Source organism: Falco biarmicus, chromosome 1, assembly GCF_023638135.1.
Source record: "Falco biarmicus isolate bFalBia1 chromosome 1, bFalBia1.pri, whole genome shotgun sequence".
Lineage (NCBI taxonomy): Eukaryota > Metazoa > Chordata > Aves > Falconiformes > Falconidae > Falco > Falco biarmicus.
The window spans coordinates 16,651,210-16,675,270 of NC_079288.1; the positions used below are offsets into that span (position 1 = coordinate 16,651,210).

At 36.4% G+C, this 24,061-nt stretch overlaps 1 protein-coding gene across 4 annotated transcripts in view; it reads right to left on the reverse strand.

Annotated features, from left to right (window-relative positions):
• The window catches only part of USP32 (ubiquitin specific peptidase 32), an 81,140-nt gene that overhangs the window by 50,983 nt on the left and 6,096 nt on the right, over positions 1-24,061 (reverse strand). For all 4 annotated transcript variants that reach the window (XM_056337530.1, XM_056337514.1, XM_056337541.1 and 1 more), the window contains exon 2: positions 7,092-7,219. In XM_056337530.1, the coding sequence (XP_056193505.1) occupies positions 7,092-7,154 (63 nt within the window). In that variant the 5' untranslated portion in view covers positions 7,155-7,219. The remainder of the gene's footprint in view (positions 1-7,091; positions 7,220-24,061) is intronic.

Consider the following 24,061-nt stretch of genomic DNA (forward strand, 5'->3'; position numbering starts at 1 on the left):
AGACCAGAACAAAGTGATTTGTCGCTGATCACAGTTCGGATAGCAGACTTATTTGCCGAACTTGGGTTTTATATAACTTTTTCAGAGGGAAAAATAAAGGAACAGAGATCAACTTCTATTAAGAAAAGTGTTATGCACATTTTAAATTGTATTTTCTTTGCTTGCATCTGAATTATGTTCTAAATAAACAATATTAAAACCAGGACATGCACACACAGTTATGCACTGCTTTTTAATTTTTCTCCAGTAAAGCCCTGAATATAATCTTTATAGGAGAATTTAGCCAAATAGCAACAGCAGCAGACTTCAGAGGTTAACAGAGCTTCAGAATTATTGTGGCTGGATTCACTATTTTGTGTATCACCCACAAAGCAAAGTGACGCATTAGTAAGCCATGGGATGAAACTCCACAGATCTTAACTACCACCCTCTATCTCTTTCCCCCTACCATCTGTTTTTAAATATATGAACTACAACCAGACACAATCCTAAACAGCTAAAGCAATATTTTTAACTTCTTTTGACCTCTTAAGCTCTGTTGTGTCTTTTTTCCCTTTGAAACTACAAACGCTTGCATAATAAACTTTAGGGGTTTTTTGCAAGCCTACCAAAGAAGCCAGGACACATTGGGGCCCCCACAGGCAAAAATCCACCCATCTGCAGAATTAACACACTATTTATTTTTTTTTAAGCTTCCACCATAACCATCAGGAAACATTTACATTCACAGATGATTAGAAGGCAACAGTGAGAGATGGTATGTGCAACTGGAGTGACACTTGTCTTCTAGACTATTAGCAGTGCTGGAAAAAGTGCACACTAACATTATCTTAAGTGTGTGACATCCTGTGAATCTACCTAACAAGTTACAGTTTTAAACACATCAAAACAATCTACTTTTAAACCATCATAAAACAAAATCACTACAGGGGTGTAGAAATTCTCATGTCAATTAGGACTTCAGTTTTTAAGTTTAAAAGTTGTTACAGCACAAAATCTACCACTGTATGAGGAACTCCCACAAACAGCAGAAACAGGATCATAAACCTACTGGATGTATCCAGTGAACACTCTAGTTAATAAATTTCTCTTTGAAAAAAACACGGGAATAATTCTAAACCAGGTTTAAAAATATAAATCAAAACTACATTAAAGTACAGTTAGAATTTTACCTCTTTGCAGACACCTACTGCCTACAGTTAATTTTCTTTTATGTACTTCCATCTTCTGTCTCTCTCAACACTGTAGTTTAACTGCTGTTTTAAACCACTGCTAGCTTTTCCCCTGCCCCCAGCCACTCGTTCCCACCCACACTCCACTTCCAACATCTACATTTATAAACATCTACAAACAAACATTCATGCAGCACAACTATGAATGAAATCAAGGGAGCCAACCTGGGTCTGAACTAACCATTTCTATTATCAGGTTTCATTAATCTAGCCCAAATTAGGTGACCTCAAGGTGAGAATAAGTAGCCAGGATTAAGTTGACTGTGAAACTGGTACAAAATAACTACATAAATGACATTTCAAATATTACAAGAGAACTTCTATACACTACCATGTGTAATCAAGTGCAGTCTGTTATCAGTTGTGCCCTTCAAAGGAGTCACAGAGCACAACACTACAACAAAGTGTAATAAGGAGGGATCCACTTCTCAACAGGCTGAAATCCCCTTGCAAAATGTGAATGCGTGTCTCCCAAAATAAGACTGGAAAAAAATTTACCATCACACTGATGCAGATCTATATGTCAGGAAATTGTTCACCAATGAACTAACAGCTGTCAATATTTGTTATTCTAACTGTAAGCTAAAAAATCAGTAAAGCACTTCAAAAGAATCTGCGTCTTTTATACCGATAAAGAAACATGTAGCAAAATTTGTTGCCAAAAAGGTTTATTTACCTTAAAACAAATAGCTGAACACTGGAAAAAGACATAAGAGAAAGCAGAATCTTACTGCACTGTTAAAAAGAACAGCTTTTGAGATCATCTGCTGACCACTATTTGTTATTAAAAATGAAAATTTATCTTCCTTAGCAGTTTAATCACTTTCAATAATGTTTCATACTAAATTACTCGTAAATCACAAACTGACAGTAATCTGACACTTTTCAGAGACAGATCTGAGTAAAGATGGAAACAAACTGACAGCAGTTAGAGGAAACCTCTGTAAGCGGGTGCAATAAAGTCACTAGGCAGCTCTGAATCTGTAGTTTTTCCTATTAAAAAAAGGCAGAAGAAATCAGCTGAAAATTCCCAACAAATATATTATATGCCTAATAACTTCCACATCTGCAGAGGCTGGCATATGACTCCTTTGAATCTCTTCAGTATAATGTTGTAGGGCTCAAAAAAGAGCTTCAGAAATGTCCAGTGACAAAGGTCAGACAGATCTGTGTTTCCTCAAGTTCCTCAGCTGAAACGAGCTGGGATTCAACAAGAGGTTCACAAGGTTAAGTGAAACAAGAAGAAAGTTACTGCAACTAAAATCCCTCTTTCTATCCCCCTCTTTGCCCTCCAGTAACAGCAATCACAGTGCAACAGCCAGAATCCTCAAGCACAAGTGAAGGGAAGATGAAGAAAGCTGAATACCAGAGCCACGGGAATGAGTCACTGCTCTTGGTATCTCAGGTGTGGCTTCCACCTCAAGTGAAAATTAAGCCAGGACTGGGAGTGACCAAATAAAACCAGCAGTGGGCCTGGCAAGGGCACAGGATAGATCTGACTAAGCCATCCAGTGCTGTAGTGGCAAAAAGAAGAGAAGGAAATACCTAACACAGACTAACTACATTAATTTGCAACTGCCTTTTATGTTTTGGGTATAACAAGGTGCCTTTCCAGCAATAGGAAGCAGACTAGCAGAATTCATTTGCAGAAGGCGTTCTAGACAACCTCCGAAGAAGCATCAAGCAGCAAAGTAGTAAAAAATTCTAAAATTTTGTTCACCTCTCTATCACAATTATTACCAGACATAACACTGAAGCAGATTCCCCGAAGACACTTACCTCAATATAGTTCTCTGTATGTTACCTTCCATAAATCCCTTCCTTGTCCACCCATCAAGCTATCACTTTTCATTGCTATCCACTTAAGAGTATTAAAAGAAGTCTGAAGGCAAGTAAACGTAAATGAGGCCGATAATACAGAATGATCTAATTCTGCAGAAAAATTATGTAGAACCTGCAGTTTCATTCCACTGTAAGACACAGTGCTACCTAAATACATTAACTTCCCATAGGGTGCTCAGATCATCCTCTTCTATTACTGAAGTTTAATACATTTACAAATGCTTCAAGGGCTAAATTATTAAAACTAAATTTGTGCTCTATTTGCCACAATGATTGTATATGCTTCATGGACAATGTCATGGCAGAGATCTGAATTCCACACTTTCTACATCTAATCATTCTGATTTCACAAGATGCCTTCAAGGCTACACCACATATGTAAGCAATTTACCTTTATATTACATTGGAATCATTACTTTTTTAAAACTATGCAGTTATCTCTGCCACCCATTATAGTTGAAGTCTTAATATAACTAATTTTGATCAAAAAAAACCCATGAAGAGCACAAAACAGAAGGGAATGCTTACATTTCAGATTAACAAGACTTGCAAGACCAAAAAAAACCAAATTGAACAAATGAGAAATCACTGTTTTTCTTCTATAAATTCTAATAAAATAGTAACTTTTCCTTACCCTTTATTCTCCACCACTCACATTTAGCCCTTCTATGCTTTGAGACTTTTCTAACAGCTATTTCATAAACCAACTCAAATAAAGCTGTATCTTCTCTCCATCAATCTGAAAGCACATTTGTAACTCATACCCATTTCTGAGTTTTTCCACTTGCTTCTGTTGAACTCTGTACATCTCAGTTATGACACCAGCTGAATACCAAATATTACATTTATACATTATTTGAACATAACACATTGACTGATCATGATACAAACACAGAAAGGGAATTCTATGGATAATGTCCAATGTATTAGTATTTAACATAGGTTATGTAATTGCAGCCATAGGCATCTAGCACTACTTTGAATTTAGCTGCTTAATCATTCTTTGGGAAGAGTTTATGAACACTGAATAGTTATATCACAGTATATAAGGGAGATTAGTTTGCATTTCTAAGGAAGGAGCTGCACAGTTTTTCACCTTAATGTGCTATTTGGAAAACTTCTAATAAGATGCACCATCAAACTATGATGCAATTTTGTATTGTCCAAAATTACTTAATATGGTTACACCTTTACTTAAAATAGCCACACCCAGACAGTATGATAGCAATTTTCATTTCCGCATGTACAATTTAGTATAATAATATGGTACACAATCTTCTTTTTTTTTTTTTTTTTTTAAATAAAATTTCAGTCTGATGTGTTGTGTTTCATGGATAACTGAAGGTATAACAATCTGGTTCCTCTTCTGTTAAAAAGTCTATACAAACTGTTCCCTTGAGGTCCAAATCCCTGGCCCTGTGCCCATACACTCTAGAAGTAAGCCTGCTGGAAGAGTAGGAGAGGATGCTCAAGGCATTATATTTTGGCTCCTTTCTCTACAGCATATAAAATGTCCTGAATTCTTTCCTGATTTTATTCTTATGACCCCTCTTCTCTCCCAGCCCTTGAGAAGCCTGTGTTCTTGTTCTATTGGCAGCCTCTTCAATGTGTCCTTCGTGTCCGTGCTAGCATCATCCCTCTTCTCTTTGCATTACTTAGACTGCTGCTTGTTAACCAATTAGGTCACATTTGGAGAAAAAGATGCACTGACATTTAACTACTTAGTAAGTATCACAGAATGCTGTGTATAAGCTGTCTCACAATTATAATATATGTAGGTACATATAAAAGGTATAAAACTAATTAGTCATTGAAATGACTGCACAGGCCAAAGGTAGGAGGTCCTTTCTCAACGTTCCTCTCCTCCTCAGTCTAAAATACAAAGCTACTAAAAATGCTTTCTTGAAATATTATCACCTCCTGTGGACAATATTTTTTATATTAAGGTGCCTACAACTGCATACGGTAATTGCATTATTTCCTTAGATTTAAAAGTAATTCCCGTGTTCATACATCTCTCCACTAGACCAGCTTTCCTGCAGTTAAAACAACGCAAAGACAGCACATCTCAGTTTCATTTTATTAATATCTTCAACTCCATTTTTCCAAGAGATCCTTTCAGAACATTACTGTCCTGAACATTTAAAAAATATTTTGTGTGCATGACAATCATGCAAATTGTTTGACCAAAGTTCCACTGGCTTCAATTCTCTAGTTTATGTCCCTGCTTTAAAACTCTGTGTTTTTAATTTAATGAATTCCTGAAGGCCTATCACTACTCAGATATGAAAAACTATTATTCAAAACAATGCAGAGAAGACAGCCCAGCAATCTGAGGCTCAAAATGATCAGTTTTAATGATTGAAAGGCTGAAAACTCAGAGCAAGGCTTTAAGCTGCCTGATGACTTTGCCTGCCTTTCCACATCCTGAAGCCAGGAATTAAAACACATCTCTCAACAGTATGAGCAGGATCAAATCTGAATTTACAGTGTTCAAGCTCACAGATATGACTACTGCATTGCCTAAATATGAATAGTGTAAGTACACAGTAATTTGTACCAGAATTCTGCGATGTCATCAAAATGGGCACATCGACATCAAAAAGCAATTATAATTCTTCCATTAATTTTATTTCACCACCAGCAAACCAAGAACTGCAGTATAACTATAATGAGCGTAAAAAGAGATAGTCATCACTAAAATCGTGTCTTTAAGGGGAGATTTTAAAAAAATTAAGCAGAAGGTAGCCAGCAGACGTTTGAAAACCCAGAGTCTCTATTTGTCACCAAAAGTTGACTTCATGCAAATCAGTAATTTGATCCTTAAGACTGGTATAAAAGGGATAAAAAAAAAGTACAAGTTAACTCACAAAGTAAAATTCTTAACATATTATATTATTTCAAACCAACTGTATATGGTTTGGGATACATTTTTTGTTTCGTTTTATGGGCTACTAACAGTCAAAGCATCCAGACGACACATACAGAAATGAATACTGAAGACCTGTTTTAAGCTACGGGCAGATCATATACTTTAATTAGATAGCACTAACACACATTGCATTTTTTCCTGTTAAGTGCTTGAATACCCACATTAAAAAGGAAAAAATAAAATCAAACTGATAACTATATCCCCCTCTTTGGCAACACTTAGAAAAAACAGACAAAAGAATGGATAAATGGTTAAGCTTAGAAAAAAAGTAATTCTACCACAGCGTTAAAACATTTAGCAATGCACACTTCACTGTTCACATTATCTAAACAATACTAGAAGACTTTTATGCTGCCTGTGAGGTCAATAACACTGAAGACACCAGAAATAGAAGCTGTGATTAGAAATGACATGGAGCAAGATATCATTTGAAAGGTTTGTCTAATCTTTTTCCTCTCTACCAACAATAATTTAATTTCTCTGTCAAGACAGAAGCAACACTATGAAAGAAAATAATCTTTCAAACATTAATATGTACAGGATGTTACTACTATTTTTTTATATCTATATGCATACAGAATTTATATCCATGTAGCATATTTTGATTCTGGGTATTCTTCAGTTCATTTATACATTTATTATACATGAAATTATTGTTAAGAGCTTGTAGAGATTAATATGCACTTTAGAAAACAAAGTAAAAGCCAATGGAATCTCAGAGAAACCAACAGCAAGTGTAACTCCAGAGTAAATAAAATCCTCCATTATAATGGCTATATAGAGTGTTAAAATTTCCCATTTTACCTCCCCAAATCTACATCTGGACCTTCAGGTTTATTCAAAGTCATCTGCCACTTATTAGTTGGGACAGATCAGTAGCTCAGTCAAGCACACATCACTGACAACCCATGATCCAAGTCTGGAATATTATCTTCAGATAGATAATGTACATTGTGATATTGCAGGCAAAAGGGAAATTAAATCATATCATGTATCTGTAGAGCCATATTTGTGTGTGCACATCTATAGGTGTACATTATCAACCACGTATGCCTCCCCAGAAAACCAGCAAGTTTATAGATTACCTCAGCAACTTTTGGAGGGACTCCATCACCAAGAACTTCCCTGATGAAGCACTGTTGAGTCATATAATATGAGAGTCCACAAGTTCTCTTGAAAGCATCTTTCAGTCGCTTTAGCTCTATGTCTGTAACTGTTGAGTGAGGAGAATGAAAAAAAAAATTTGATCAGTAAAGATGACATAGAAATCTAATACCTTAAGGACTCTCAAAATCCTATATGCCTTAATTTCCCTTCCCAATAAAAAGATAAGAAGAAATTAAATGCATGATTTCACCTAAATAGTGGAAAATCTGACTACTACAAAATGAGATCTGATAATCGAACCTTCCCCAAAAGAGGGAAGTGAAGTAGACCTAAGGTTACCATCAATGATTTTAACAGTTCACTGCCGAAGTTTTCTCTGACTACAATAGCATATTACAATTTTTTCTAAATTAAACACCATTATTGTCACACAAAAGGAAAATAAGCTTGCTTTATGATCAATTTTACATTGCGTGTAAGCCAGAGAAATGATCTGTAGCCAAAAGTGATGAATATTATTAAGAGCAGCTCCAGCAGCATGCTTCAAGTAGTTTCATCTAGCAACCAGTCTACCTTTCTGTATATAAGAAAATATATTTAATCACCACTTACATGCTCATAAGACAGTACAGCGAAGCATGAATTTGACAGGAATACTACAGCTAAACTTTGGACTAAATGTATTTCTTCACCTAAGATTATCCTGCACAGTCAAAATCTTCTTGCCAGCTAAAATCTGTTCAAACTTGTTCACAATCTGTAAATGTGAAAAGTTTCATGACATCCCATTTATACTTGCACATGAGCTTCCTGAAAAGCAGAGACTGCTTTCAGGTTTTACAAGCATAAAGCAACTTTCTAACAAAGTGTTTAAGAAGGGAAGTATCTCACTGAACAAAACAAGTCCTTTGTCAAAAATCAAGTTGCAGAGAGTAACACACCATGACCTGGATCCCATGTAAGTTAATACATAGTGCAGAAAGACCTATTTACCACCTAGAAGCCAAAAGAAATGATGCTGTACATGAAAGCTGTTTCACTGTATTTATAGTAAGGCATTTTCCTTACCCTGATATAACAAGCTAGACAGAAACAACGCTGACATGGCCAAAAGCTTGTCAAGCTTTTTGTTAGCCAAAATAAAACAGAACACTTGAGAGCTTAATCCAAGCACTCTCTTTAAAACTTCTACATTTCAATTAATTCATTCATCAAAAAAAAAAAATTACTTCTTAAAAGTAAATCACACTGAAATACTCGTCCCCAATTTTAATCCTAGTCAACATTGAAACAGACTAATGTCTTCACTTAACAACTGTGTTTGAAAACAGAAATCAGGTTATGGTTCTTTTAAAATTTTGTTACAGATTCTGGGTATTTTTGAACAGAAAAAAAATAAAATCAAAGGATCTAAGAAACAAACCTGAAGTATGAGCCACACAGCACTGGTGCCATTAATTAGCAGGGATTTGGCCAAAGACAGACTCAAGATATTCTCATCACATAGCTTGTTTTAATAAAACAAGTTTACTTTAATTATGTGGCAGAAGAATGTTGGTATAACTGTTACCTGGCTTATATGGTGTTTAAATTCCCCTATTTCACATTAACATCTGTCCACAGAGTCATTTTCTTTCTTTGTGTCTTTACATGGGATGCTCTAATGAATGCTCAAACACTGTTCGGCACACCAAAGTTTTCCTCCAAGATTTTCCCTAGCTAAGGTGAAACAGACTCTCAGATACAATATTTACAACCTGAAGCAACATTTTGAATTACAGAAACAGGAAGAAAAATGAAGATTCTGCAAAGAAACGAACCTTCATGCCACAGCATTTCCTCCAAACCCTTGCAAGAAATTAACAGAACTTCTCAATCAGAGGGATGCTTCGCCTTGTCTCCTCCACACCCCCTATGTACAACGAAACTACAGCAACTTTTCAGCCAACAGGAACAACTCCCCACCACATCTTTGAAGAGTAAAAGCTTGGGATTGCTAAGAGGTAGCTTCTGGCTTCATTATTTTGGCAAGGTAAAGCAACAACCTAGACCCTACACAAAATCTAGCAACAGTTCTTTGAAGAAAGCTGATTTATTTTGTTATATGCATGTGCACGCACACACACAATTTTAATAAAACCAGACTCTACGAACCAGGTTTTTTTCTCCCCCTCTGTTAATTTTTTTGAACTACTCACCCATTAATCCAATCTGGTTTGTGGTCATTTGGCAAAAAAGTTTATATGCAAACAAAGCATTAACTAACCAGATGCTCAAAGCTTTACACATATTATAATAGACTTTCAAGTAACATGATTATTTCTTACTGTAAAAAGAAGCTTGAAACATACACAACATATACAGCCACTTAATAGAACATTGCGTCATTACCGGCGTTTCCAGGTTTAGTTTCCTGGCTGCACAGAAAATCCAAATAATTTTCACTAGAAATTTTGAGCAAAATTATTTTTTTCCCCAACATTTATTTATAACTACTCATTTTGTGTCCCTTGATCCAATTCCTTAAAGCTTCTCCCCAGCATGACATCATAGCGCAGAGCAGCAGAGGCGGCTCTGCGTGAACTCAGATGCACATCAGCACAGTGCTGTATCTGTGCTGCACCAGCAATCCCCGCAATTTCGGGGCAGAGCAGTTTTGCACAACTCTCGTTACCTTCCAGCTGCTGTCACTGCTGAGCCGACTTGCTGCAAAAGCACTTCGCAACAGGAACACAAGTACAATCTTGCTGAGTTATACTTGTGTGCAAGTTTCTTCTAGGATTAATTAAACAAAATACAACAGCCCATTGCCACGTAAAACTTCCAATTACTGTTTTAATAGAAAATTTTATTTATCCAATAAAAGTGATATGTAATAGGCTAGAATATGAAGTGATTTTAGTCAGTCAAGTACCTTCATAATCATAAAATTTACTGGCCCTTCCTTTGAGATTTACCTGTGCTAACAGAAATTAAAAGTAATTTGTAATCTGACAACCTTAACCGCAGACCGTATTAGTACTCCAGAGATATTTTATGTAGCACCTTACATTCCCAAGTGCATGAAACATCGTATGCTCCGAGTCACTGAAACGCAACCACCTTTCTGGTGACAGAACTGCATAAAGCAGTTATTTCTTGCGCTAAACTGACGCAACAAAGAGCAGTGAATTAATTTAACCCTGGTAGAGTTGCTGTTTTGCAGTGTTGCAGGACAGAGAAGGCCTCTAAGCAAATAGGTCTCACTGTATTGAGTAAAGAAGACAAGCAGAGCGATGAAACTTTGACCGACTACATCTTGGGAGTAACGTGTACTCCCAAGAGCACTGCAGGCAGCAGTCATCACTGCTTCCTAGAGCACCCACGACTGCCAAGTGTGTACTTCAGGCAGTGGTCAAGAATAGGAAATTGCCACACATACATAGCTACCGTGAAACACAGAAGTGACAGAACTCCTACTGAAGGTGAGGAGAAAGTTGGGAAGAAGGCTTGTCAATCAACACTACCAAGGCCTTCAAAAAGAACTGTCAATTTATCATTTAATAGTAGATAAGTTGATACTGCTAATCGACGTTACATTTCAAGATTAAGTTATTAGTGCTAGAGACCACTAAATATTATTGTTTGCATGCAGAAACTACAAAACAGAGCATGGAATTACAGGAAAGGTAATTACTTCCATTCCTTCCTCAGCACACATTAAAATGACTGATGCTGGCCATTTAAAATTATCTGCAAAGCTTTGTAAAAGTAAGTTCATTATACATTTAGATCCAGGCACATGGAAGTACTACTAAAATCAGCAGAGTATAAATCAAAGATACTATCAATGTTTACTGTGAGTCTGGAAGACAAATAAACCATTTCAATACAAAATCCCAACACCAAAGTACCAATTACTCAACACAGAGATATAACATGACGGCATGTTGAGAGGAAATAAAACTAGAGTCTTAAATTATGCAAGTAACATTTCTAGAAGCAATACATCTATTACTATAATAATACTAAAGATTAGAATACTCACATTCCCACAATTAACCTTTTTTCCCCCTCTGTTCCACAAGTTCTATGCAGCAAGTATCACAGACCATGGAGATATTTTTAATCCCACCTTCAAATGTAAATGTACGTCAACAACCCTGTTCCCTACACTGACCTAAGTTCCTTCATTAAGTATATTAACTTTTTCCAAAGGCACTGTCTTACCAAACACCTTCAGGAGACAGATGTCTACAAACACCTAAGAAAAGTCCATTCACAAGCTGCTCTCACTAGACAGTTAAGACAGACACTACACTATCAGATACAATGGTGCATTCATAACCTGAGAGTTAAAAACAGAACACGTAAGACTTCCCAAAATAAGTTTATGGTAGTCAACACAGCAAAAGCCATCTCCACATTTCTCCTGCCAATAATAGGTGGCACAACCTCAATATTATTGCAGAGAACGTAATGCAATTGGAAATGCGCCCCAAATTCTTTACACCTCAAGGCTATAGAAGCTTACTTTTTATTGCAAGGTTCCAATTCAAAATAATAAAAGCAAGTTTCAATAGCCAGATACTGTATTCTAATTCTAAAAAATGTATCTGCCCACTTCCAAAAACCACTGCTGAAACAAACAGTCTTTTCCACACAAGGAAAAGTCACAGGCTATGTCATTCTGTCAAGGTAACTTTACCAACACAAACCTCTTCAACGCTGCCTTAGTTGGGCAGTTTCCAATAAAGTTAAAGACAGTTTAACAGAAGATCAGTGCTGCATCTAACTCTCTAGGGAATATTCCAGCTCCAGTTTTCTTAATAAAGTTTAAGTGAAACCATGCAGTCTCAGCTAAAAATGTCACTGCAACTTAAAGTAATTGTAACAAACCTTCAGCTCATCCAACTGCTGAGGTTTTTTTTAGTTTAATAGTGTTACTTAAACATAATGATGTTTATATGGATTTATGACTCTACTATTTTTTTTAAATTCACGTCTGTCCAGGTAATGATTTGTGTAGGGCCTTCCAAAACAGTTCCGTACTGGAAACCACCCTCTCTGCACTGCTTTCACTCCACATATTTATCACCACGTCATTCTGGAGTTTTCCTTTTAGAATAACACTGTATCTGAAACCTAGGTGTCCAGCTCTAGACTTAAACCTTATTTTGCCACCCATATAAAACTGACTTGAGGGGATCCTCACCACCTGTGTCACTGATACAAATGGCAGCTGCAGGGAATCTGTCTCAGAAAAAACACATTAAATTTATGTAGAAGCCTAATGTTAGTATCTAATGTTCAGAATGTGGGTATCTATGTTCCACTTGAAAAGGAAGGCAGGGAACACAGCTGAAGTTACTGCCCTCCTTAAAACTAAGAGGGGTGTGTAAAACCAGGGTTAATTATCTAAAGCATTTACTGTCTAGTACTTAAATTCTGTAATATTTACATGTGCTTAACCAACTACTCTCAAATTTAAAGCCTGTTGTATAAAAACTATAGCCCAAATAGTGTACATAAAGCGATATATCACAATGTTTCTCTTCAAGCAGCAGATACTATTCTTTTTGCTAGCCCTTCTGTAATGTTTTACTTTAACTTCAGATGTACCTGAAGTTCTGTTTAACTAAACTAAGCTGGAGGAAATCAACCCTCAGAGTGGAGCTTTGGCAAGTTTTACAGTTTTACATTCTCTGTTCACTTGAGAAACTTTTCTTCCCACATCCTGTACCACTAATCCCACCCCCATCTTCTTGTCTTTATCTTGGAAAGTTTTAAAATACATTGTGAATAATGTATGGTTCAATGTACAGCACAACCTCTGTCGCTTCAAGACAAAGGTCATACTGAAAAGCACAGGACAACTTTATGCAACAAACATCTGTGCAAAACTCAGCAAGTTGGGAAGCAAATACTTGTCTCAGCAAAAGTTACTTGGATGTTACAAGACTGCTAGTGAAATTTATTATGAGTCATCATAAAAATATGACTACATAACTAAATACACCTAATATTGATACTTTTGTTTGTTCACTTCCTGCTTTGGGAAAAGAGATAGAAGAAAATGGTTATATCAAAGCCAACTCCTCAGTAATCAAAGTACCTACATTGCAATCTTCCTTAGAGACTCATGAATCTAAGCTAAGGTTTGTACAAATTACCTCAATAGTAGGTTTTAGTTAAATACTGTAAGAAAGTAGTTAAAATCTGCCTTTTTTTTTTTTTTTTTAATGATGCAACATTAGGAACACCACTGAGGTCAAGAACACAAGAAGCGCCATGCACCACAGTCTCTGCTTGGCACAAGTAACTAGCTTGCACCTAAAGCAAGAATGAACAGAGTAACTTACCTTCCCATCTTTCAGCACATGGCTCCTTTCCAACACCCTTGCAAAGAAGTTTAAAGATTTACAGATGCACTGAAGGGAAGCAACATCAAATATTACAAGCAAGCACTGCTGCTTAAGTTGCAACGGTTTACATGCACATGTTAAGCATTACAAGAAACAAATACACATTTTGAAGGGAGCTTGTCTAAAGGTTAGAAGAAGCGGTTAGTCAGGCTTAATGAATTTGTTACAGCTTATATAACATAACTACTATATACCTTGTCTGTGACATGTGCAATGAGAGCGCGCACAGGATATGCGTTTTAAATTCCCATTTACTATTTATTACGGAAGTCAGACAAGCCACCAAAATACCTTCCCTTACAATGCTTCTTCCCCTGCCCTTCAAAATCTAAGCACAATGATGTAAAATGCTGTGGTGATAGAGTATGAGATACAAAACGCAGCTTTCAAAAAGCATACAGTTGTCTGTTGGACTAAAGAATAAGAATAAAAGCATAGCATTTGAAGTCTTTTAATACTGCCTGACATTCAGGCAAGAGACACTTAACCTCTCCATGTCTTAATTGTCTCAACACTAAAATGAATATAAGTTCCAGCCTACATCAGACAGATGTTTGATAAATGATCTAAGATACTCTGTAAAAGTACTATAAGCTACTACACTGAGAAGCTGCTTTAATCAATAAAAAGGACAGAATCCCAATAGTTTAACTTAGGGTAGGTGGAGTTAATCTGCCATGGCTACTATAAACCAACAGCCAATGAACATAATCTATAACAAACTAGACACAGAAACAACCCATGTACCTGTCTTCTTTCCTTTCACCTTATTAGAGAAAGTAGTGACTGCTGAAAACAAATTAGTGATTTGGTAAGCTTGATTTACACCAGAATCACAAAAGTAACGTGCAAATCATCACTTCCATTAGTACATGTAGCAGTAACAGCACCAAAAAGCTAATAAAATCTTTATATCTCAAGAAACTAAAGTATTTCATTTGGCTACATGAAAAGAAATTATTCTAGCTTACAGTTGACCAGCCAAAAAAAGGCAAATCAAGGCAGAAGATCACAATGTAGTGGCAACGCTGGAAATCAAAACAGGAAACAAATTACTGCATAAGCAGGAAGAAAAAAAACAGAGAGGATGAAAAGTTCAGTTAAGGTGAAGGATCAAGAAACGTTGAGCTCATCTGACTAAAGTATCTTACAATATATCCAGTAGGGCTGGTACTTTTTCCCAGAATTGTAACCATCAAAATGCCCACAATAGACACACGTGCACACACACACAAATCTGGATTTCCAGTGTCACTACTGGATGAAAAACAGCTTGCTATGTCAGTGCCTTAAGAAAAACAAAATAAAAACAACAGAACCCCCCCCAAAAAAACCACCAGCCCTGCAGCTCTCAAGTATACAAAGTAAGCAATAATTTGCAACCATCAGCATAACATTGCATTTATTCTTTACTAAAAATAACTAAACCTGAAATCTAATAAAACAGACAGCTTGATCACCCTTCAGAAAGCAAGCAAAATTCACCTACCTCAAGCTCTTCCTGACTTCCAGCTCAGGTTTTAATAATTCCAATATTTTGACTTTTAAGCAACAATTTTACAGGTTCAATATCAAACTCACAGGGCATATAATTCTCTAACCAGACAATTATCTTCCCTGTAATCACTTGCTCAATATTTCCCCCAGGAATCCCCATCCTAGTTATACATGGAAATTTTATTACTTTTTTCATTAGTCTTTATTGTGACTTAATGGCTGCGGTTATGAAGATGTCAAGAACCAAAGCAATTAGTAAAAAGCTTCAGAGGTAAAAATGTGCAAGTGAACATAAAGGATGTTTGGGAACAACCCCAAATAGGAAGAACAAGCTACAAAATACAACTGAGATAAATGAACCAGCTATGACTAAAAAGACAACCTCCACACCCACCCATCCCTGCCAAAAAGAAATCCACTTGAGAATATTTTGGGGGAAAGCACATACAAAAAAATCCTGCCTCCCCTAACAAAAAAATGAATCTACCCTTAAGGAATCTTTCATAACCAGAGCATCAAAACTGGCACCATTCAAATTACACAGCACATCTTGCTAAAGACTTAACAGTCTTAACATTACATTTACTAGTAAGAGGAATTTAAGGATAACAGCAAAAAAGTTTTGGTGGTGTTTTTTTTTTTTTTTAAATCAAATTATTCAATCCAGTTGTATTTTTTCCTCCTACCTATTCTTTGGGTTTTGGCAGTAGTGGCTCATCCTGGGGATAAAGCTTTTCTTGGTTCTATTAGACCTAACCATAATGCATATCAAAGGTTTAACATCTTGTGTGCGAAGAGCAGAAGAAGATTTAGTTATTACAATAGGATTTGCCAATTTTCTGTAACATGAATACTTAGCATTTATGTGACGCTTTTAATCTTCAAAGAGCTTACTTCTCACAGTTACCATCGTCAAAAAGAACGCCATTAAGCATTACTAGCCTGTTTTATCCATCTGTAAGGTATCTCCATCAGGGCACATAGTCACATTGCTATTTTGGATTATGTTTGCTTCAAGCACAGCTAATCAGCACAGGTTCTGTGACAACCCTCCCCATAGACTACCGTGGATAGGAATTGCTACATAATAGCCCCGACAGTGAAATAATCCTCCCACCATCTGAGCACTTAAATCTTATTGGCTATATTTTATATCCTCAAGAATTAAAGGAGCCTAGTTTTATATGCTTACCAGTCCAACCCTGCAAACCACAGAAGAAACCTGAAAGAACCTGAAAATTCAGAAACAACTGCAGATCACTGAAATAACTTTTCATGCGTACGACCACAAATTTAAGTGCAACAGACTGCAATATTAGGGACAAAAGCAATTACTGTTATCAATTAAAGAACTAGTAAGCTCATTCTCAGTGACTGAATAAAGTGATTTCTGGCCCTGATTAATCACAGGATGCCATAGTCAGAGTACTTACCACTTCTTCCAAGATGAGGTGCTCTCACTGCTCTAGATACTCTCAATAAATCATTGCTGACCCTGGAGAAAACACACTCAGCTAGCTGACCAGCACAGCCAGGCATGGAACCAGTACATAAAAAGACAAAAGGAGGCAGAGGTGCAAGTTTTAAGTGGTTTTAAACACAGAGCATAAGCTGTCTTGCAGCAACAGCACCAAGAACTCTGAACTCCCCTCCAAAAGACAGAAGCATGGACAAAAATTAATTGTGGATTAGGCAAACCCTAAAAGTAAGCAACCCTGTCTGGGATGCCTGCCTTCACCTGAACATAATCATCACCCTCTGCCCAGTTTCCAACCTCTTCATTCCTCATTTTTCTTTCATTTTCCACTACTATTTTCTTCTGATGCTTCTTCGTAGTTTATGTAGTTTGTACATGATTTCATAGGAAGATGGCTTTCACTTTCAATCTTCCCAGTACTTAGACTGGACACTTAGTCCGACTTAGATTAGAAACAAAACTCTGCTCTTCTGAGCTGTCCCATCACCAGTCTTCCTGGCAAATATACTGAAAGTTTGTATTGTCACAGGTGAGCAGAACAGCTTCTGTCACAATTCAGAAAAGCTGCTTCCACTTTATTACCACCATGAAAATCAGCTAGACATCCATGCTTGTTAAGACAAAAATAACAATGAAATTATGTTATATAACTAATCTCCAAGAAATAAACAGCCTATTAAAAAGAAAGCCAAAGGCACATGCCAACTATGTAAATGCAAACAACACATAAGAACCTTGCTACAAAATAAACTGGAATATAACAAATATTTCACACCCTGTCTCCAAACAGTGCCAAAGATACCAAATGCAGCTATACCATGAATTGTTCTTTAATTAAAAAACAGTCTAAGCCTGAAATTTTAACATTATCTGCAACTTCTGCATAGGAAGGCAGTGTTTCCTGTAGCTTTCGGTGAGGACAAAAGGCAAGGAGTTCTAATTTGCAACTGCCAATACAGTTCCGATCAAGTATTTACTCAAGTATTAGTCTTTGGCAGTTAAAAGAACCAACTTGGTTAAGCATAATACTTAAATACAAGTAAAGAATAATAAAAGATTCAGATAATATTTACACACTACTAAATCTTAATCTCTAAAGTTAGAAGAAAAGTCAAGTGTTTTGGCACAAGCACATTACACACATGTACATACATACAGCTGATGGCCAATAAACGGCTCTATTTCAAGCTTTCCTATTCTCAACTCTTGGGGATACATCTGCCTAAAATACAGTCTCAAACTCAATGCAAAGTGAACTAATTTAGGGTCGGTCACATACTTCTGTCTTCTGTTACACTGTTATAAACACATGATAACAAGTTTACTACACAATCTGTGAATGGCTGAAAAATAAAAGCATCACAAATAGAGACACTAGTTTATTCAGTTAAGAAATAAAATAAAAACTAACATGTGGTTAGTTCTGGGACCCTACTACATGTTTGGTAGACCACCAAGAACTGAATCAGAGAATTATTTTTTTTTTTAACAGACAACAGCAAACCATTAGTGTCACTATTTCCAAATTCCACTGCGGCATCTCCTGTCAAGAGAATTCTCCATTAACACCCCAGGACTAATATTTTGAAGAATTATCCTGAAAGAGGACATACTAGTTTTAAGAATATCTGTGGTCTATTAAAAAATGAATCTCTAAAAATACTCCTCATCAGATGCACACTATTCCTAAGGCCCTACACTTAGAAGAATGAGATAGCATATTTAGATACCCCATGTAACAGCTGTATGGGAAACCACCTTGCAGTTAATTTTACTGCCACTGACCAATTTAGATTGATGCAATGACTCAAATTTCAGTTTTGTATAAACACACTGTCCATTGTTTCACAGAAGAAAAACAGAAACGGTATTAGAATGACTTAACACCACAGAGCTAAGATGCCCTGAATAGCATCAGCAGTTGGAATCTCTCCCTGAATCCCTGAAGAGACTCACAAGATATCCCCAAGGACAGTACTGTCTCTATTAGAAGCAGTACATTTACATAATAAATTATCAACATTTTATATGAAGATATATTTATCAAATTTTTATATTCTGCTTTTTAACCTCTATTCTTTTAATTCTCTGACTTCTGAGGAGATCTAGCCAGTGTTCCATATCGAAATTAGTGTGTATTATGGTTCCTTCCTCTTTTAACCTATCTACATGGCAATGCACTCATTATTTAAAGAATAAAGTAAGTTCACACAAGATATTTACACAACTGCGCTTTAAGCAAGGTGATGAGAAGACAAAGCTGAATTGCAGCTAACACAAAAACATGGGGAATTTGTCAGTGGCAAAAAAGATCTATTATAATTCTTTAGGAAAATAAAAATCATGTTATTAGCTGCAAGATTGGAAAACAGGGACCAAAAAGCTCTCACATCACTTTTCCACTGATAACAACTTTCATTAACATCCTCAAAGCATACAGAGCAGGCTATACTGACTGCACTAACTGCTGCTGCTGATTTTTCTTAAGAGCAACACTGCTTCAAGGTCTGTGAGGTGCAAATCCACTTTTCTAATTTTTAAACTAAAATCCAGGATTTAGCTGTATCACAGTTAGGGAAAACATGGTAAAAATCTTTGCAAGATCAGGAAATTTCCAGTGCAGAGTAAGATTTTGTTTCTGGACTACACTTAACAACTAGAAACACGGATTGAAAGGAAGTGCTTCTTCAGCCCTAAATAGATTCATGATGCCATATTCAAGTTCATTTTTAGAACTAATTCAATCTGCAAAACTGAAGTTCTCATAATTACTATCCCAATACTTTCAGTTCTTTTTCTCTATATCCACAGACTTATTAAATCTGGCACTTCCTGTTCTGCTTGGGTTTCTGAGTTCCTTCCACATTTTTTTCATTCAAGGTTTCAGAATTTTAGAATAGATTTTCCAACTACTGCATTAAAATTGATCATTTGAAACAACTGTCAAAAAAATCCAGCTAAATCAGTCTTGCAATCATTTGCAGAGCTCCACTGAGAGAGCAGCATATACCTGTTAAAGTACTTCAGTTCATGACTTGCTGCCAAAGCAGTCTGCCACAGGACAAAACCCGAGCATTTCCATTATCACTATAAATTAAGATAAGGAATATGAATTCAAAGCACAAAAGAAATTTAAGCATACATTCCACATTAAATAGTTAACATGAAATTAAATTGTATGAGTGGATGACAACTGAAAGACCAGCACTAACAAAAAGATAGATACAATGTGAATAAAAAAAACAGCTTGTGAGGAAGAATTCAAAAGGGCTTGTAATAGGTTTTATTTTTAAAGGACAAAGAATACATTTTTATACAGAATGCAATTATCTCTTATTTTGGCCTGGTGACATTGCCTCTCGTAACTTCTCAGTCCAATCCAGACTCTAAACTAAGCAAAACAGCTTCAAAGGACCTGGACATTAAAAAAAAAAAAAAAAAGAAATGTTATAGAAGACACTGAGAATTAGCTTCACTTTCCCTTTGTAGGTGATGGTTAGAAGCAAGTATGGCACTTGGACAATTGGTGTGGCTGCCTCACTCCAGACAAGTTCTACGCTGCTTTTCTCTGCAGCTCGTGACATGCACCTGCAGCGTACCTGACGAGAAGTTAAATCCCTTTTCAAGGTACAGAATGTCTCACTGACTGTTTAAAACCACGCTACAAGTCAAAACTGAAGTATATAGCCATGTGGAAAGCCTGATGGTATTTCTGCCTGTCTGACCAATGCATCCAAAGTTCCCCATTATGAGTAAGGGGCTGTCTTGTTAGTTTCAACAGCATCCTTGTCCCAGAAACTCTGGATGGTTTGCAGCACATTCCACCTTAATGCACTGGTGAACACATTAACCTATGCCAGTTATGAATACCATTCCAGAAAAGAGATCATTATTTTGCCCCAAATACACCACATGGTTAGCACAAAGAATTGTTAGCCCCATCAGCACATTTCCATGTGATAAGAGAGGCTTGTTATGTGTTGCGATAGGCTAAAAGGAAAAGGGAGAGGAGGATTTAAACACCCTAGAGATCATAGCATGTCACTTGATATGCCAACTCACCCTACCTGCGATACCTAATCACTGTAGTGGAGGTAATGATTCAGGTAAGTAACTATTTCAGTGCTTTCACTATTTTTACATTAAGTACATAATAGGAAATAAACCCTGGTCATTACAAACTGCCTTGATTGTCATTTGTCCAAACCTTTCTCAGACATATCCTGTTTTGCTTCAGAACCAAATAAGGGCCATGTTGCAAATGTTAGCATATTTTTAAAAGAAAGTAATTTTGTTAAACTGTTAATATTATTTAACCAAGAAACACACATCTCTACCTCCTAGAACTCAGCCACATGTCAGTATTACACTAAAATAACGAGCATAATTTACTTTGTTTCTTGTCATTATAATGAATGACTTAATGGTCTACACGGAAAAATGCTGTGATTGATTATAACTTGCATCAGTTTTTAAACAGATATGGTGAACCACTAAAAAACTGTATGCAGACACATTTTGTTTAAAACCAAGATTTGAACCCAGCCTATACCCATGAAGAATCAGAAATCTAGAAAAGCTTTTACACTAGTTTAATAAAACTGCAGTGCAGAAAGATGTATTCTTTCCAAACATGTCCCCACCTATAAGGACTACACCAACCCTACTCATTAAAAAAAACCCCACTCTCCGACGTGTTAAAATTCATTACGTAAAGAAGAAACGGTAAGTACTATTACACAGCTAAGCTGAAAACACTAAAGCTATACACAGTCATCACTAACAAAGGAAAGATGTCCCTGAAGAAATCACAAAAGAGAAGGTACATTAGGATTTTGCCACTCTTTCAGCAAGCAGGGTATTTTTATTCCAGTAAGTGCCAGCAATAATATAGTATTCAAAGTTTTGTGAATTAGACCCTTTCAAACTCTAAGGCAGAATCTACCTTAATGGATTTTTCTTCTACATTCATCTTTGCCTAAAGGCTTCGTTGTATCATTATGTAAATGACCTTTTCATATGAAAATTAAATGTTAAAAGATGCTTTTTGTAGTTCTTCACTACTGCAAATATCACATGGACACACAGTAATTCAGACTAAGTATAACTTAAAGAAAAAGTAACTGCTTCAAGCAATATAACAAATAATGAAATAACTTGGTTTTAAAATATTTAAAAATTTAAAGTCTTATTTAGAATTAACCTTAAGAACTTACTTTCCTATACAGAAAGCTAAACTAGGAAATGATCAGTTTTGTTATGAACAATACCCAAGACTAGATTGTAAAATGCCATTCCGAGAACATGCATGCAGAACTTGACAACCTGCATATATACCTCCAGCACACTTCCCATCTCCTTGGATGCTCCTTGTAGAACACAGCTAGCAGTCAACACCTACAGAGAGGTTGGGCAGTTTAGCCTCCACTGAACACCAAGCCCCACATATTATTCAAAACCATTCTGTACGTTACCACCAATTAGTTTAGTGCTGCTAGCTACCTAGGGTGCAGCAACTGAGTGGATAGCAATCACCATACTCATTACAAAGGCAAAGACTTACCATTCAAGAGCAGGCAGAAAAACACTCACACTTCTTCTTGTCATTAAGAACACAACCTCACTTCACAGGTGTCTGTAAGTACCTAACTCTATAAGGTTCTGTGGTGAGACACCAAATGTTTCTTGGTGCGCTTCCAGCCCCTCAGTCAGCAGCAGTAAAACAAGACCACACCTCCCAAGCCAAGGAGGAACACAGCACCTACCTGGCCAGCAGGACTTAAGTGGATGCAAAGCTCCCCACCAAACAAACATCTAAATTTAATAGACTACTGTTAAATAACCCAGGAGCCCTAAAAAAGCCAGCTGGGTAGCTCCAGTTAACAATAGACCATGAAATACCTTAAGTCAGTGGACAGAAACAATTCCGGTATTTGAAAATGCAGCATTTGTTCTACTCCTCCTCCATTTCTGTATGCTCACTATATTTTGAATTTCCTCTTGAACCAAAAAAGAGCAGGAGTATTTTAAAAATAATCAGTAGCTAAGTCATACAGATACTGTGATAAGAGCTAAAGGACATACAACTCATGACACCTACCTGGCATCCCTCATATACCACATTATTTAGAACACATGTATGAATTCACAACCTAACCAAAAATATACTCCATTTTTAGAAGATACTCTGTCATTTTTTAATGACAGATGTTAGAAACATCTGTTTTCTTCAAACAGAAAAAATTCATTGTCAGTCCTATTACAAAGCAGCAGTTGTATGATAACCTTAATTTATAGAATTAAATAGACATATCATGCCTCACCTAATTACATTGCTTGCTAATGCTATGTTCTGTTTTATTGTCACAAAGTTTGTCATCCCTTCACAGGCCCATTTTTTGAATGTGATATCAATTTTTTTGAGTACTATGGAGCTGAATGCCTGCCTGGCTTACTTTATGAAATGAGACAGTAGGCTGGCTTCCCTTTGAGTACAGGAAGGGGAGTGAGGGTGGTTTTACTCATTTCTCCCACAATGCCAGCATCCAGAAAGCCGGATACTGTTACAAGTCAAGTATAACAGGACTCAAGTAGCCCCCTCTTTTCTTTTTTCCCCTTTCACATTTCATTAGAAATACTTCATATCATTTTGAAAAGCTTCCTATTTTCTATTTTTGTCTTGTTTTCTCTGTAGGACACTGTCAGGTAGATTTAGGACCCTGATGTTGTATTTCATAAAAATAGGCTTTACAAAATTCAAGATGAACAGAAATATTGCATAGAATTTATCAGGCTGGAAAGTATCTCAGGAGGTCACCGAGTTCAACCTTGTGTTTGAAACTGGGTCAACACTGAACTCAACCCAGCTTGCAGAGGGTTTTGTCCAGGCAGGTCTTGAAAACCTCTAAGGATGAAAGTTCAACAGCTTTCTCTGTGCAGGTATATTTAACAAAGCAAACAAGAAGCCACACAAAGCCTGCTGTTACAGGAGTAAAAACTAGAAACTGATTAGAGAGAGGTGATCAAGAAAATAACTGATTTCATCGATTAACATACAAGAAATAAAGCAGAACAAGCAACAGTTACATGAGCTATGAGCTATATGGGCATATAATCTATGAAACAAACCTACTGAGTATTTGAGTACTCAATTTTAGTCTACATCAATACAAGAAAATACATCACAGATATAATAGCCTGATAGTGTACTTTTTGTTTATATCAAGATGTTTAACACTCAAAATGAGGATTTGTTCAGCTTATCCTTTAGTTTCCAACCACCGTGGCTGGAATGATATTATCTTTTTACACTCATTTGGCAGCTTTCCTTGACCACTTTGATTTGAATCTCAAGTAACGTGCTGACAGAACAAAAATGCATCCAATGTTATAAGACTACTACTACTTAAACACAAGATTCACCTGTTGAAAGTGAGAAACAGAGGACTCCTAACACTTACTGAATCATATTTCAAGGTTCTAAGAGCTCTTTGCTTTAAGATGTTTCTTGTTTATGAAATGCCTACATTGTTAAACCCTCCTTTATCAGACTTACGTCACTGTGTGCACA